The 18234-nt window shown below is 43.7% G+C and overlaps 1 protein-coding gene across 1 annotated transcript in view; it reads right to left on the reverse strand.

Annotated features, from left to right (window-relative positions):
* The window catches only part of MDGA1 (MAM domain containing glycosylphosphatidylinositol anchor 1), a 210061-nt gene extending 193646 nt beyond the window's left edge, over positions 1 to 16415 (reverse strand). The window contains 4 exon segments of the mRNA XM_067565371.1: positions 9561 to 9579; positions 9582 to 9668; positions 9671 to 9714; positions 16349 to 16415. Of these exon segments, the coding sequence (XP_067421472.1) occupies positions 9561 to 9579; positions 9582 to 9668; positions 9671 to 9714; positions 16349 to 16415 (217 nt within the window).
* Positions 16416 to 18234: the final 1819 nt, after the last annotated feature.

Raw genomic sequence — 18234 nt, forward strand, 5'->3', positions numbered from 1 at the left:
AGGCTTGTGCTGGGTAGAACACTGATATACAGCTAAGATTAAAGCCCACCTCTGAATCCTGGCTGCTGTGATAGTTGGAATACTTTCTTTGGGGCCTTTTTAACGTGAGGTTTTTAATCAGTGATCATGGTAGATTAATTTTCAAATAGTATTTGTGAATTTTAATTGCTCCAAAAATACCTCAGTTGAGAAAGCAGCATAGAGTGTAATTCATTGCAGCCTCTGTTAGCATTTGTGAAGTAAATGTTATAGATTTCTCTTTTCCATCTTTATATGTGCAAAAAAAATTAGAAATCCTGCACATACTGAAGAGTGTCACCTGCTCATAGTAATAGAAACGCTGGACTAAAATGTATCAGAATGGTGGAATTTTTTCAGATTTGCTTTTCCTTCTTCAAAACCTTTGCCTTTCCTTCCATCCAAACCAATTCTGCATTCATCACCTCCAGTCTCAATTACTGTGAATGCCTCACCCCTGGCTTCCCAACACTCACTGTCACCCTCTGGTCTGTACAGAATATTGCTCCCATGTTCATTTTGGGACCATGTCACCCCCAACTGTGAATCCTTCCCACCAGCTACACTCCTGTATGGCATCAAATTCAAGTTTCTTGTCCTAGCCTTCAGGGCCTTGCAAAAATCTGCTCTCCCCATTTATTTATGTCTCTTACCTCACAATGAGAGCTGTTCATAGCATAATCATTCCTTTCTTGTTTGCTTTGATCATCAGTGAAATAATTAACAACATTACTATTTAAATCATCAAGGGCTTTAGAATCAAATAACCCACTGAGTTGAACTGGGCCATATACACATTTCGCAGAGCTATTTTTCAGTCTGTCTGCAGACTCAGGCAGACACTACTGCATCAGTTTACAAATGGTTCATATTTGGAAGGGTTACTTATCCCTAACGTCTGCTACAGACTTCAATTTTTTGTTGTAAAGGAAAGCTCAGATTCTGGGCTGCTACCAGAAGGCAGCTTCCAAAATAAATGCCAATTTGCTGAGCAATCAGGAGCCAGCCCATTTCAACTCTTGGGTTTATTATTATTGACAAATTTGGAATAAAGCTTCCATATTAATTTAACATAGCTTCAAAAAGTTCTCTTAAACGCTGAAATATTTTTGGTTTCTAGTCTCTTTCTCAGTGGCTTTTTCTTCTTATTAAAAGATGTGTTCACTCAGTATCTGTGCTATGCCCTAAACAAACAACTTAGTTCTGGAGGAAAGCACATTTTTCTCCCAATTATCATTCTACATTTTTGTAACCATTTCAGACCCTCTTCAAGGCTTCTCCACAGTTTCCCGCTACTAATACTTATTTTTTTAATTTAATCTAACTAGCAGACAAAACTTAAACTTCGAAGAATTCAGTGAATTATTCATTGGATTACAGCTGGGATATTAATTATCCCATGTGCTAGTCTTTCATGGAGTGGAAAGATGGTTATGGCACTGGACTAGGTAGATTTGAATTCAATTCCCAACTCTGCCATAGATTCAGAATGGGATTGTGGGCACAATTTTTTTTTTAAAAATCACTTAATCTCTCTGTATCAATTCCCTAACTTTAAAATGGGGTAACACTACCAAAGGGGGGGGGGGGACTGTAAAGATATATCCATTAAAGGTTTGCAAAATGATCAAATATTACAGTGACGGAGGCCATATAATTCCCTAAATAGCCCGAGCTGTGCACTCTGTGTAAGAGGATATTTTTTTAGGATCTGGCTCTAACACTCTCAGTGGAAGTGCTTGGGACAGGTCAAGTTTTATAAACTTCACTCCTCCTGCCAGTTTAGCAAATAGTTCCAAAATTACCAGATGTATCTCAAACAGACGTTTGATGATGACTTTATAGGCTTCACAAATCTTAACTGCCATGGGTTTTAGGAAAATATTCTCTCACTCTCACTCACATACACTGCAGCCCATTCACTAAACTCAACAGCAAAAATTAGTCTTTGCTTCTGTAGTCCCTCAAACTGCCTTACTGCAGGTTCTTGAAAAAAACACAAGGCACAAAATGAGTATTAAAAATGTCAGTTCCACGTGCAGGGCCAGTTAGACAGGCAGTACTTCAGGGTTTCAATGTGGGGATGAGACAATGGTGTAGAGAGGAGGGGGTTAGATTTAATAGGAAGTGGGGAATCTTTTGGGAAAGGGAGAGCCTATACAGGAAGGACGGGCTCCACCTGAACCAGATTGGAACCAGGTTGCTGGCACCTAAAATTAAGAAGGTCATAGAGCAGTTTTTAAACTAAGGGCTGAGGGAAAGCCAACAGGTGTGGAGGAGCATGTGGTTTGGACGGAGACATTGCTTAGGAAAGGATCTATTAATGGAGATTCTCTATATCCTAGTAAGGAGGAAAGGATGGAAGAGTATAAAATATGGGTGGGATCTAATGAGAAACAGTCAAATGAAAAAAGGCTCATTCAATTATATGACATAATGGCAGACAGCTAAAAAGTGACATTTTTAAGAGCTTATAGACAAATGCTAGAAGTCTAAATACGAAGATGGGTGAACTTGAGTGCCTCATATTAAATGAGGATATTGATATAATAGGTATCACAGAAACTTGGTGGAATGAGGATAATCAATGGGACACAGGAATTCTAGGGTACAAAATGTATCAAAAGGACAGAATAGGTTGTACTGGCCCTAGTAGTGGCACTATGATGTGAAAGAAAATATACAGTCAAATGAAATAAAAATCTTAAATGAACCTAACTGTGCCATAGAATCTCTATAGATAGTAGTTCCATGTTTGAATAATAAGAATATGGCAGTAGGGGTGTACTACGACCACCTGACCAGGATGGTGATAGTGACTGTGAATGCTCAGGGAGATTAGAGGCTATAAAAATTTTTTTTAAAACCTCAATAATGGGGGATTTCAACTATCCCTATATTGACTGGGTATATGTCACCTCAGGACAGAATGCAGAGATATAGTTCCTTGACACCTTAAATGACTGCTTCTTGGAGCACCTAGTCCTGGAACCCACAAGAGGAGAAGCAATTCTTGATTTAGTCTTACGTGAAGCACAGGATCTGGTCCAAGAGGTGAATATAGCTGAACCTCTTGTTTTATTGAACATAATAAAATTTAAAATTCCTGGGGGGGAAGCGGACACCAAAGCAGCCCACCATGGTAGCATTTAATTTCAGAAAGGGGAACTACACAAAAATGAAGATGTTAAACAGAAATTAAAAGGTACAGTGCCAAAAGTGAAATCCTGCAAGCTACATGGAAACTTTTTAAAGACACCATAATAGAGGTTCAATTTAAATGTATACCCCAAATTAAAAAACATAGTAAGAGAACCAAAAAAGTGCCACCATGGCTAAACAATGAAGTAAAAGAAACAGTGAGAGGCAAAAAGACATTCTTTAAAAAGTGGAAGTTAAATCCTATTGAGGAAAATAGAAAGGAGCATAAACTCTGGCAAATGAAGTATAAAAATATAATTAGGAAGGCCGAAAAAGAATTTGAAGAACAGCTAGCCAAAGACTCTAAAAGTAACAGCAAAATTTTTTTAAATACCTCAGAAGCAGGAAGCTAGCTAAACCACCAGTGGGACCACTGGATGATCGAGATGCTAGAGGAGCACTCCAGGAAGATAAAGTTATTGCAAAGAAACTAAATGAATTATTTCCATCAGTCTTCATGGCTGAGGATATGAGGGAGATTCCCAAAACTGAGCCATTCTTTTTAGGTGACAAATCTGAGGAACTATCCCAGATTGAGGTGTCAGAGGAGGTTTTGGAACAAATTGATAAATTAAACAGTAATAAGTCACCAGGTATCCACCCAAGAGTTCTGAAGGAACTCAAATGTGAAATTGCAGAACTACTAACTGTGGTATGTAACCTATCATTTAAATCAGATTCTGTACCAGATGACTGGAGGACAGCTAATGTGATGCCAATTTTTAAAAAAGGCTCCAGAGGCGATCCAGGAATTTACAGGCCAGTAAGCCTAATTTCAGTGCCAGGCAAATTAGTTGAAACTATAGTAAAGAACAGAATTATCAGACACACAGATGAACATGATTTGTTGGGGAGGAGTCAACATGGTTTTTGTAAAGGGAATTCATGCCTCACCAATCTACTAGAATTCTTTGAGGGGGGTCAACAAGCATGTGGACAAGGGTTATCCAGTGGATATAGTGTACTTAGATTTTCAGAAAGCCTTTGAAAAGTCTGTCACCAAAGGCTCTTAAGCAAAGTATGCGGTTATGGGATAAGAAGGAAGGTCCTCTCCTTGATCAGTAACTGGTTAAAAGATAGGAAAGAAAGGATAAGAATAAATGGTCAGTTTTCAGAATGGAGAGAGGTAAATAATGGTGTCCCCCAGGGGTCTGTACTGGGACCAGTACTGTTCAAAATATTCATAAATGATCTGGAAAAAGGGGTAAAGAGTGAGGTGGCAAAATGTATAGATGATATAAACTATTCAAGATAGTTAAGTCCAAAGCAGACTGTGAGGAGTTTCAAAGGGATCTCTAAAAACTGGGTGACTGGGCAGCAAAAGGGCAGATGAAATTCAATGTTGATAAATGCAAAGTAATGCACATTGGCAAATATAATCCTAACTATACATATAAAATGATGGGGTCTAAATTAGCTGTTACCACTCAAGCAAGAGATCTTGGAGTCATTGTGCATAGTATATCCACTCAATGTGCAGCAGCTGTCAAAAAAGCTAACTGAATGTTGGGAATCATTAGGAAAGGGATCGATAATAATATAGAGAATATTGTATCGCTTCTTTATAAATCCATGGTACGCCCACATCTTGAATACTGCGTGCAGATCTGGTTGCCCATCTCAAAAAAGATGCAGAAAAGGGCAACTAAAATGATTAGGGGTATGGAAAAGCTTCCACATGAGAGATTAAGAAGACTGGGATTTTTCAGCATGGAAAAGAGAAGAGCCAGATTATTAAGAGGAGATATGATAGAAGTCTATAAAATCATGACTGGTATGGAGAAAGTAAAAAAGGAAGTGTTATTTTCTCCATCTCATAATACAAAAACTAGGGTTCATGAAATGTAATTAACAGGCAGCGGGTTTAAACAAACAAAGGAAGTACTTCTTCACACAATGCATAGTCAATCTGTGGAACTCCTTGCCAGATGATGTTGAGAAGGTCAAGACTGTAACAGCGTTCAAAAACAGAACTAGATAAGTTCATGGAGGACAGGTCCATCAATAGCTATTAGTCAGGATAGGCAGGGATTGCTGTTTGCCAGAGGCTGGGAATGGCCAACAGGATGGATCACTTGATGATTACCTGTTCTATTAATTCCCTCTGAAGCACCTGGCACTGGCCACTGTGAAAAGATAGGATATTGGGCTAGATGGACCATCGGTCTGGCCCAGTATGGCCATTTTTATGTTCTTATTCCACATTTGCTTAAGTCCAAGTCATTTTGCCATTATGGTTTTTGCTGAACCCTTGTCTGTATCAAACACAGACGCCGGGTTTTTGTTTTGCTTTTAATTTTATCACCAGACCATAGACTGTATTCCAATCCAGATTTATCTTATTAAGCCAATTTCCACCAATTAGTGAAGGCCCATTTCCTTAGTAACAAACACTGATAGCAAACAACTATCCTTGCATTTATATTTACCCTCAGACATTCAAAAACCTTTATCCTGCAGTTTGACTTTAATTTTCAATATTATGTCAGCTTCTCTTAGTATAGCATTTGCAAATTTTCTCTACCGAAGTTACATAGATTGTAACATCTGTGACAATTTCCATCCTCATCCTGACATTCCTTCCATTTACAGCACCCCAACAGAAGCACTTGAATCCTGTTTACCCTATACTACAAATAGTTCCAAATAGTGATTTAAATCACAAGCCATTTTACCATGGCTAGACAGATTTTTCACACATGCAATGGTCACCAAGTGAGCTCTGTGGGACTTTCCATATGAAAGATGATAGTTAGCCTGTGGGATAGACCATCAAGGGTAGCAGGCCATGTCTACATTAGCGAGTTTACAGTGGCATGGCTGTATAGATGCAGCTGCATTGCTGTAAGATCACTTGTGTAGCCTCTCTATGCCGAGAGGGGAGAGAGCTCCCCTGTTGATATAATAAAACCACCTCAATGAGTGGCGGTAGCTCTCCCGCTGCCATAGCGCTGTGCACACTACCACTTATGCTGACAAAAATTACATCACTCAGGGTGTTTTTTTCACATCTCTGAGCAATATAAGTTTTGCCAGCATAAGTAGTAGCGTAGACACGGCCAAGAACACTGCATCTATGAGTGTATTGTAAAAGGAAACAAAACAATGGCCAGATCCATAAAGACCACTTGGACCCCATGAGCTCTGAAATATTACTGTGCTACCTATCTGTTGTCTGGATCTTTGCATTCCAATGCTACAGACTAGTTTTGACCTGATCATCTGGGGACCTCCCAATCTAAGGGGAATTTTATTCTTAGGAAAGGCTAAAAACTCATTATTCATTATAAGACAGGCCTCTCAGGATCCACAGTAATTCCCCAATGGGCCACCTCCCCTTATACCTATCATTAAAATGATATAATCACGACACCTCTACAGCCTTTTATTATTAATAAAACACCAAAAATGTGTATGGTACTTCACAGACAAGTACAAAGATAAGGTCCCCGCTCAGAGGAATTTAAAAGTTCTGGAAATCCCCAGAGAGATTTGCAGATGAATAATACATCCCCTCACAAAAAAAAAACATTGTTAAAGTTGCTCGACCGCATATCCCATTAAGATGAAATGGGAAAGGCAAGGAAATAAGTAGTTCAGTTTTCAACTCCCGTTTACACTCCATTCATCCATTCCCCTTCTCAACCACGTCCCTTCTCCAGCCACAGCCCAAGTTTAAAAGCTAATGATGGTAAAGCAGGGTCCTGGAACGAAGTAGATCCAATGCACTGGGACATGAAGGCCTCCCTGGCACGTTAAAGTGGCAGCAGAGCTGTAGGAAGCATGTGATGCCTTGGTACGGAGTCACTCAGCCTCTATGCATGGTGTTAGAGGCACCGGTACTTGAAGGTCTCTCATTGGCACTGCTGCCTCAGTGCACCAGAGACCCTGGGCAAAGACACTAGTCTTCCCACCCAACCAGGGCCCCTACACAACCACACACACACACACCCCATACACCAGCCTCTTCTCCCAAAAACCCACCACACGTCCTTGCTTAAAATCCCTCCTCTCCTCATCTCTGTTCATCCTACAAACCCCACCTCCCAGAACCCACCTCCATATTCAATGCTGCCAAGCCTGCCTGCCTCATCAGGGATCCAGGCAGAGGAAAGGAAGGATGGCCCACTGATTAGGGCACTAGCCTAGGCCTTGGGAGACCTACATTCAGGTCCTTGCTCTAGCACAGATTTCCCATGTGACCTCAGGCTATGTCAATACTGCAATTAAAAACCCACAGCTGGCCCCTGCCAGCTGACTAAGGCTCGCAGGCCTCAGGCTAAAGGGCTGTTTAATTGTGGTGTAGATACTTGGGCTTGGGCTTGGGCCTCAACCTGGGCTCCGGGACACTACAAGCTGGGGGTTCCCAGAAAGTCTGAATGTCTACACCAGAATTAAACAGCCCCTTAGCCCAAGCCCCACGATCCTGAGTCAGCTGACATGGGCCAGCTGGGGATGTCTAATTGCAGCACAGACATACTCTTAGTCTCTCTGTGCCGTAGTTTCCCATCTGTAAAATGGGGGTAGTAGCACTGTCCTACCCCAGAGGCACCCAAATACTGTGCTAACTGGGGCCACATATCTAAAGACTAGACAGTCAAGGGGCAGCCATCACTGGGCAGCCAGCACTAGAAAATGGGAAGTAGTTGTTGTATCTGGGTAACTCCTTTAGCTAATCTTGGTGTAGCTCTATTCCTTTATCCTGAATATGAGGACTAATTTGATAGGCTTGTTTTTCCACTGCACTACGGTCTGCTCTGGCACTTTGGAGAAGAGAGGCTTTCAGTGTGCTAACACAGGGGGAATTCTCCAGAGGCAATCTCTAGCTGCTTTAACTTCACTTTGTTCCATGTACATAGCACACCAGGAAAATGACAACAGGGGCCTATGCGTAAGCTATTACCAGAATGTGACCACGTGAAGTATGGAGTTTATGAGGCGCTGGTGGTTCAGCCAGAGAAACCAAAGAAACATGAGAGCAGAACAAGCTTTTCTAAAAGGAGCAATTTTAAATGTTCTTTTTCACCAATTAGTAAGTATTTTACTAAAGAGGTGACACAGAAAATTCCGTTGTCCTCAGAAGACAATACTGGACCAAACATCTAAGCGAAGTTTAATCGTTAAAGTATGAAACAGAGAGATTTTAGTGTTGCTTCAAGTGCAGGTTTCAATGCAACCTTAACTCCAAACACGGGACCACTCCTAGAGGGCCCCCCACACAAACAAAGACACCAGCTTCCCTATCAGTAGATAGCCACTATCACGAGAAGCACCATTTGCACTCTGCAGTGAAATAAAACAAATAGTTTTTCACTGAGTTCACTCTAAGCAGTTTTATGAGTTTATGTACACACGCACTTGTGAGTGGGTGTGTGTATGAGCAGGAATGTGGCACATGTGACAAAGATTAAGGTGACCTAGGTGAATAGAAAACAGCAACAGCACGTTGTTCTGCTCTCTGGAAAACTCAGATTTTTGGGACAGATACACACACACTCCTCCAGACACTACAGAAAGAGGCCTGCTGTAGGCAAGAGCTCCCCCTGCTGGTCAGATGTGAAGCAACAACACCGACTTGTGGCCAGGGAAGAAGAACCTGAGTGGACAGAGGTGAGATAGTCAGGCGATAACAAGAGCTGGAAAAGCTCAGGGAATCAGAATCCAAAGCAGATGTTCATCAGCATCAATTCCATTGCAGTATACAGTTTTGTATGAACACTTCTTCACTCTACAGGTTGAGCAGAACCGCAGTAGGTGCAGCCCATATGTAGCCTTATTCACCTTTCACTTACACTAGTGTAAAATCAACAGTAACTCAGCTGCTGTCAATGGAATTACAGCCGTATAAAACTGGAGTGGGTGAAAGGAGAATCAGGGCCCTTGTTTCTTGGAACACACAATGCGGGGCAAGAAAGGTTTCTGCCTCAGAACAAGTCCTGCCAGGCTGTGTTCAGCGGGATTCCCAAGTAGCCCATTACTCCTTTGTTAGCTGTCCTTCTCTAGCTTAACTCCTTTATTGAGCCAGAACTAGCTGATGCCCTGGGTTCCCCTTTCTTTGGTCCAACTATTGATCACCTTCATCATTCATTTATGCCGTGGTTTTGATCTCCTCCATGGAGTAACAAGCATTTTTTAAAAGTTTTTATTGCTAAGCTAATTCTAAGCTCTAAAGCAAACCTTTGAGTCTCTTAAATAAAAGAGAGGATTAAAGCAGTTTTAAAAAATTAAACAAATGCTTTGGATCCTGACTGGGTAGCTCTCTCTAATTAAACAGGGATGCGTGCACAGGCACACACAAAAAACAAAAACGTTCTCCCTCCCTCCCTCCCCACACTCCTCACCATGCATCATTCTCTCTCTGGTGGATTCAGGTGGCCCTGCCAGATCTGCATTCTGCTGCATGGCTTCAGCTCCACGTCCCCCCAGCCATGAGGACATCGGCACGGCTTCTGAATGAAACAAACAACTTGCTAATGCAGCACTGACAGCCACCACCTGGAAAAGGATGATTGGGTCAAGGGTTCTTGCACTACAGGCCTATAACACTCAGAAGTGCAAAGTTTGGAAGGCTTTTTTCAGCAGTCCTCATTTCAGATATGGTGAACATGCCAAACTCTGTCAATATAGATAAGATACACACACCACGATATTGTTAGATGAATGGCCTGCTGTGTTTCTAATAACATTGTAATGCACTTTTCTCTTTCCAGATGAAAGGCATTGTACAAACAGAATACTCATTCACCCAGAACTGATAAGCCATCACGTCTAGGAATGGTTCCCAGCAACCATTTTGCACCAATAACGCTTAGACCCTGTCTACACTAGAAAGTCTTCACCAGTTGAACTGGGTAAATTTGAGATAAATGGTTTATTCGCCAAAAAATGCCATTTCAATCCACCCAAAACCATTAGGGAATTTGATACAATTCACCAAATAGTTTCAGCCAAACATTTTTTGTGGGACTTGAGCATCAGTCACAAAACAGGGGGAAGGACCTGACTCCTTTATCACCTTTAGCCTAGTAGTTAAAGCACTCACCTGGGATGCAGGAAACCCAGATTTAATTCCCCCCGTCCCACCTGCCTGCTGTAGAAAAGGGATTTGAACGTGAGCCTGCCACGTGCCAACAAAGCATCCTAGCCACTGGACTACTGCATAGCCTTAGACAGGTCTCTTACAATCCCTCCGTTCACACTGATCTATGGGGTATAAATAATAAAATAGCCATTGGAGCAGGGATTTGAACTTGAGTTAAAACCCTCCAAGTTGAGATGACACTTATGCCAGCAAAGGTATGAAGGTTAGGGATGTAATTCCTGTCCCTTTAACGGACATATTTATGCTGGCAAACTTGTAAGTGTAAACCAGGCCTAACTAGAGTAGTGGGGAGTTTTTTTGTTGTTTGGGTTTGGAAATTTTTTTTGAGCAGTGGTGGGAAATAGAAGGAGCAGCATGGGGTAAAGAGATACACACACGAGAGAGAATGAAAAATCATTTCTATAATTAAAACTGCAGAATGAATTTAGGAAAGTGGAATGGAATTACACAAAGTGAGATCTGTGCAGGGCACCAGAGCCAACTCTCTGACTTACAAGAAGTGTCATAGGCTCTTTAATAGCTACAGATCAGTCTAACTGGGTACTCAGCAGCACCATGCCCCATCACCACTGCTGATGTACCCCTTTGGTAGAAGAGACTCACAGGGAAGAGCACCACCTACTGAACCACCAAGGCCTTTGCCTGCAGCACCTTGGCTTTTCTTTGGAGCTACTTACTGTACCCACACCCCCTTCTCTCCTACTCTTTTCAAGTCATCTGAAATATGTATTTCCACAAAATCTGACAAAAACCCGACATGGTGATAATTTTATAAGCTATGTTGCTCATGTCAAATTATTCAACATCTGTCTTCATGTTCCCACAAAAATTAGCATAGGATAGTGGTTTCTGATGACACCTATGGTGAAATATTTTGACTTCTACCAGTAAGTTGCAAACAACCTGTCAGGAGGATAATGTCAGTTTCCGAGTACTGCATGTTAAAATAATCCCAGGGATTGTTTGGAGTGCAATTCCACTGACCTAAAACAGGGCTCTGGCTACACATAGGGAAGGACCGAACACACTGTAAAACAGGAGGTGGGCAGGCCGAGTCAAGCTGGAGCAGTGGGGTGGTGCTGAGAATACTTAGTTCACTGATATTAAGGAGTTGCTGGAGAGGCTTAGGAAATGTTGTCCCAATCTGCATGCTGCAGGAGATTATATTTATATAGCCCCATAGGCGTAAATGGTGATTTATAGATATAAGACAAAGGTGTTGTCCTGAAGGGTTTTTATAACCTAAATCCAATGGATAACAAGGAAGAACGACTGACCACAGGGGAAGGGACACGTTGGGTGGAGCCAAGACGACCACTGTGTTTATACAACTACCTACAACCCACCGTCCAAAATAAAGTCAGCCAAGAAGCAGTTTACAGATGCAACCCTGCTGTCAGTTAAGTCAATGGTCAAACATTAACTTCAGTGTAAGCAAGATCGGGTCCTAAAGAAGCAGACCCAAAGGGAGGGATGGGCTGAATGGCAAAGAAGCTGCAAAGCATGCCATCTGGCACTGTAACTCAGCTGGTGAAACATCTGGACAAAGAGGGAGAGGAGCTGCTGGTTCAGATCAGCTGGCTAGAGATTAATATTACAGTCTATCTGTGTGTTCTCACAGCCCAACTCTGAAACACACAGAGCTTGCAAGAGATGAGGAGTAGTCCTGCTTGGATGAAGGTGATGTAGAAGCTCTAGGAGCAGAGGCCTGGCCTGAGAGACAAGGGGCCAGGAGTCAAATGCAGTGCTTGTGTGTGAGAAATGAAAAAGATCAAGGGTTTGTACACCAGCCCAGGACGTTTCCCCAAAGCACTCATAGGACAGAAGCAAACAAAGATTCCCCCACTATATTTTTATGCTGCCCACAGCCCACCCCATCAGACTGGGAAATCTACAGCTGACTCGAAGCGTCAGAGTCTTGGGGGGGACGGGGACAGAGAGAGAGATTTACCGGCCATTTAGACCCATCCTCAGAGTCCAAGACAGGATTGCTCAATATTGCAAGCATTTTCCCCAGTCAGGTTTATATGACCCAAGTGACAGGGCTCTTCCAGACCCTCCGATTGGGACACCATCAGACCTCACATTCAGGAAATTTGTCCCAATATCCAGGCAAAAGCTTCTTTTTCACCCATTACCATCTTGTTACAGCCCCTGGTAGTTTTCTCTTGTTTTATGCAGCTGGAGGATTTTTGGGGGTTGGGGTGGAATGGACAAAAGCAGTAAATTAACATTGGGAAGCTGACAGTCTATTAACAAAAACACTCCATCAATGCTTGTGAAATAAACAGGGCAGCAACCCAGTGCATGCAGCCCAACACAAAGCTGGAGAAGATTTTTAAGTCCACAGGTCCAACTTTAAATAAAGCAATGGAAAAAGTACACTCCTCCCCATCTCGCTTGAAAAACTCCAATGAATTATTTGTAGAGGAATAACCAGAGAGAATCCTCCCTGCTCCCCATTTCGTTCCTTTGCTCTAAACGTTCACAGCTTCCCAGTCAGGGAATGCATTTCCTCCTGTTGGTTTTTCTGCATTTTGTGGCCTTATTTGCTAAGTAGATCACAACACGCTGCTTGCCTCAGTCTGTGGCCTCGAAGCACTGGCATGGCTAACCCTCAGGAAACGCGCCTGTCATTTGGGGAAGAGTCTAATCACCCGGTCAGCAGTGGGTTAGCAAGAGTCGCCTATTGGCAACCCACTGAATGGCCATACTCTATGAACTGATCTGACTAGCCTTGCCTTGTTCTGTTAGCAAACAGGGTTGAATAAATGGAATCAGCTAATGAGAGGAAGGAAGACCGCTGCGTTGCAGACAAGCTTCAGTCATTATAACAAACACCAATTTGTGTAACAAGCCTCTTCAGGTAACAGGCTAAAAGCACCTTGACTCCTAATTAAATTGAGCCTCCATTGCAGGCACTTCTACCCTTACAACTCCTTACACACAATTTATTTATACCATCCATCTCAATAAACCTCTCCAACAACTCAGTTCTCCTAGACAGAGGTCTTTTGTGCACATCCAAGGGGGTGTATTAGTTAAAGGGTACATCACATGGATATTTTATCTGGTTTAATCTGATTTAATCCCACTAGATTTACTCTAGTAAAATATATTTATAGTCCTCAAACAAATGCCTCTCCTCTGCTCCAATCTCCGCCACTAGAATATTTCAAAAGAAGGAAAATGATCTGAAACAAGATTCTTGAATTCCCAATATTCCCACAGTAAGTGCCACATGAGACAAGCATTCCAACCATGAAATACTCCAACTATATTGAGTTTGGGGCTATAGCTAGAGATTAACATTTAGGACAAAAGTAAGGGAAGGGTTGATATCAAGTATTTCCAGTCCTATTTTAGATTTTCTTGCAACTATAATGGGTGTCACTCAAGCACTGTGTGAGCCATCAGTAACAGCAATTTCACATCTAAACAAACAGCTCTGGTTGGAGATTGTACAGAGTCAGTGTTAGGAAAGAGACTGGAGGAAGGATTGAGAAAGGATATGAAAACTATTAGTCACCATAAAAGTTTGTGGTGCTGACTGCAGCATACAATGTTCTGAGTTGCACTCACAGAGACAGCTCTATATTAAAAACCCTGATTCTCTCACAGATAGTTTAAGGAGGAGAGGAGAAAGGAGGCTGGATTTGTTCCTTTATTTATTAAGTTGAAACAGCAAAATAAATATGAGTAGTGTACAGTTCTGACTTTAAAGGATGCCTTTATCTTAGCATGTCTATCTGTGCTCTCTTTTGTACACTGTCTTTCCTCTCTCTCTCAAAAAAAAAAAAAAAACCCACCTCAGGAAGATATTCTGAAGATCTAGTTTTGCAGTAACTCTCCTAAAATATGAATTCACTGGAGTGGATGGGTGGAAGAACAATACAATAAACCACATTCGAAGGAAGGTGTATACAAAACACGAGTGAGAGAGAGCTTAAAACTGATTGAAGAGGCCTTTTAAAGCAAAGCCACCACTAGTAATAGTTGGACTGCAGCAGTCAGACTAATTAAAAATAAAAGTTTGTCTAGGAGCACATTACCAGTCCTCAGGGATTTAAAAAAACCCTGCACATACCATGTCTCTGTTGCCATAAAATCATTGCTCTGGGGTGCTTTCTCCAATTCCCCTCTGCACCCGCAATCCCTCCTCTACCCACACAGGCTGGGAAAAAAATGTAAAGCCTCTACTTAAAGTAGTTATTGTACAAAACAGATCTAAACTCAAATTAACATCCCAGCCCTGAGGGAGAGAGGAAGAATGGTTTCCCATCAAAGAAATACATCATTAAAAAGTGACCTACAAAGACTTAGCCACAGTCAGTGAGACTGAACTCAGCATTACCAGAGCTCACACACGAGATTAGCTACGTGCAGTTCAAAAACCACATAAGGATGGGAGCCTTCTCACTGGAGGTCTACCCCCAGAGAGCTTTCCTTGCTAGAGGAAAAGGCATGTGACATCTTCAAGAGGGACATTATAGCAATGCGCCATGGAGTTGTAAACCAAGACAAAACAGGCTCGTTGTCAGCGGCATCACGTCCTGTGTGATTTGGGGGTTATTTTCATTCAGTTTGTTTGTTGGAAATGCAGCTCTCCTGTAAAGCAAAAAAACTGAGAGGGGAGGAAGGCTACATTTTCGAGCTGCAGCGTTTGCCAACGCAAACCCTGGCTGTACTAGCAACTGTGTTCAGGACAGAGGACTGTTCTCATCAGCATGTGTTGCTGGTCATCCCGGCTGCCCCCCTTTGAAGCAGGAGGGATAAATAATCTATGACTGTGGGAACCGTACCACGCTGGGTGTCATCTGCGCTTGCAGTTTGCTAGCTGCCTGCATTCATTTGCAAATGGGCAACAACAAAAAGCAGCTAAACCTGAGCCCTGCCAAGGAAATAATTTTAAAGAATGACAGCAAAGGAACAGCTCGGCAGGATTTAAAGGCAAAGTCGCCCCCACAGCCCTTTTCAGTGCGATCTGAGCACTGTACAGGACTAAGGGGATGTCCTTAGGGATTTGGGGAAATGCTTTCTTAACCCAGCCAGGCGCATCCTCTATACCTTGATCGTTGCTCCCTGAGCATCTCTTATCTGGCTCCGAAGAGCCTCAGTCCACGTGCGCTGATTCTTGCAGCAATTAACTGGGACCCGTTTGCTTTCAAAACCCGCCGAGCTAAATGAACCGACATCCCCCGCCTCCAAACAAGCGCTTTTATTTTATTCGTGTTTCACTAGTCTCCCAGCAGCAGGTGATAGAGGGAGCTTCCAATGCAGTGGCCCTTTGTCAAATCAGCACGGTAGTAAAAGCCATAACTGCGAGGGGAGTATTCGACGTGAATACTTACGGTAACACACACACCAGCCAACCTTTTTTTCTTTTCTTTTCTTTTCCTTAAACACACACAGCCTCAGCAAATACCATTACAGGCAAAACACCCGAGCAGCAGCAGAGAGGGGCAAGGGAGGCGGTATACTCGGACGAGGGAAACGAGAGCACAGGGGGTAAAAGAAAATGAATGCGAAAAATTGCAACTTGGAGCTCTTTTTGCAAGTGTCAGTGCAAGAGTGACACTAGTTTTGCAGCCAAACCTCTGCCCTCGAATGTCTCTTTCTTGAGCAAGTTTGTTTTTTTTTGGGGGGGGGGGGGGAAGGAAAGAGAGAGAGAGAAGAGGGAGTAACCTAGGGCTGATCCATGTGACATAAATTGCTTCTGTCTCCCTTAAAAAGCATCAACCCAGTGAGACTCGGAAATGGTTAAACAGTGCAATCTCCCCGGTCTCGTAAATTTCAGGCGGCCAGGGGTTACAGGCAGGAATTATGAAGTAGCTAAAGGGTCTGGAAGCCCTATTGCTGCATAAATCTCCTTGCTCACGCTGCAACTAGCTTTTGCTAGCATCATTTACTTTCTCCTGCAGGTGCTTTTTTAACTTTGATCTGATCGAATCCTTGCCCGCACCCCACCCCCCTTTTCCCCAGCCCCAGCCTCCCCTCCCAAACAGGGATAACAATAACGTCTCTTACCATAAACCCCTTCTCCCTGGATATACACCGGCATCACAGCCAGGCATAAAAACCAAATAATCTCCATCTTCAAGGCAGATCCTTCATAGCCAGCGAAGAAAAGCAGCCAAAAAAAGCCAGGCAGCATCCGGTGGAGAAACGAGAAACAGGCAAAAGCCCCTTGAAATGCTCCTTCATCCACACCACTTCCACAGCCTCTCAACAAGGGAGGATCCGGGAGAGACTTGCCCGGGCACACAGCGCTTCAGCCCGCTTAGCGAAGCCAGCCAGCGCCGCCTGGAAGTCTCCGATCTCTGCACAGTCAACTTGGACGAAGGAAAATACCCCAAAACCAGGAGCAATAGTTAAAAAAAAAATAAATAAAAGGAGGGGGGAGGAGAGGAGGGAAGGTAGAAAAAATAAATCAGGGTTTCCCCCCCCCCTTCCCTCCCAGACTCCTTAGGATCTCCGGGAATATAAACACAACCCCCCACACACAGACACACAATCAAACAGAAGCCTAGAAGACACGGAGCCAGTTGGGAGCTGAATCCAGAAAAACTCCAGCTGCTTCTCCCTCTGCTCTGCCCCGATCCTTTCAAAGAGAGGGGTGTGTGTGTGTGTGTGGGGGGGGGTATTTGGTCAGAGAGAAACGCCAAGCACTTCCTGAACTCCCGGGCTTCCCAAACTGCCTGCCAACTGGGGCCAACTTGAGAGACTCCTTTCCCTCCCTCCAGCTAAGGAGGCGCTGGCTGCAACCCCAGGAACGAAGAAGGGGGAGGGAGTGAGGAGGAGGAGGGGGGACGGAAGAGGACTGAGATCCAGCTGGGGCGGGGGGAGGAATAGGTGACTCGCTCTTTTAGTCTGCGGCTCTTTTGGGGAGCTGGTGGTTGTTGCAATTTAAAAAACAAATCTTTGCTGGATTTAAACAACAGCAGCTCCCACTAGCTCCCCCAGCTGCTGAGCCGCACGCCCCAGCCTGAAGTTGCCCAGGTACCCTACATCACATCAGCCCCGCTATCCGGGAGGGGGGGGGAAAGTGGGGACAAGCTACAGACGCACCCTACTTAGTGGTTTGCAGTTCAGCTTTGCTTTTCTGTCCCCCCTCCCCGCCAACCTGGCAGATCTCTGGCTTCCGAAGTTTCCCCGATGGGATGTAGGCTGGTTTTGATGAGGGGCTTTTCGTTTTGGGTTGTTTTTTTTTTTTCCCCTTTTCCACTGGGAGGTGGTTAGGCGCTGGAAAGGCAGTTGAGGCTTTAGGAGGCTGGAGAAAGTTGGATTATTCCTGAAGGAGGCTTTGTAGACATTGCTTGGCGGGGCCTGGCCCCGCCTCTTCCTCCCAAAGTGTGAAAGTCTGGGAAAAGTTGATTATTTTCTTCCTTCCGTCCCTTCCCCCCAAAAAAGATATTTGATCCGCAGTTTCGAGTCAGGTGAGGGAGTAGAGGATCACTCGGTGTGCACGGTACAATCCAGTGCCCGGAGGGTTTATTTTGCCGTGCTGCCCTTTTGAGTGGTATCCATCCCTACAGAAACTTAGCCGCCCCTACGAGCTCAGCATCTCTCCAATAGCTTCTCTAGCCTCTTCTCTCCTGCCCGTGGAGGTCTCGGACTTGGATGTCCTGATGCTCTATGCAGATCAGGAGTGACGGTGACTTCTGCTTGCTGCCTCTCCCCTGAACTGAATCTCTCATCCTTCCAGACCTGGCTGCAAACTCTGCGTCTTTCCCCCCGCCCCTGCTGGGCTTTTCACTTTTTTCTCTCTCTCTCTCTCCACTCCACCGTTTGATTCCCCTCTCCACTTAAAGGGGGGGGGAGCCAATTAAATCAGCTGGGCTTGAAGACCGCCCTGCCTCCTGTCCAAGGCCCCGGCCCCCCCAGCACACGTTAGAGAAAAGAAAACGGCTGGG

Source organism: Emydura macquarii, unplaced genomic scaffold (genome assembly GCF_026122565.2).
Source record: "Emydura macquarii macquarii isolate MOO-44397 ecotype Brisbane River unplaced genomic scaffold, CSIRO-AGI_Emac_v2 contig_2676, whole genome shotgun sequence".
Lineage (NCBI taxonomy): Eukaryota > Metazoa > Chordata > Testudines > Chelidae > Emydura > Emydura macquarii.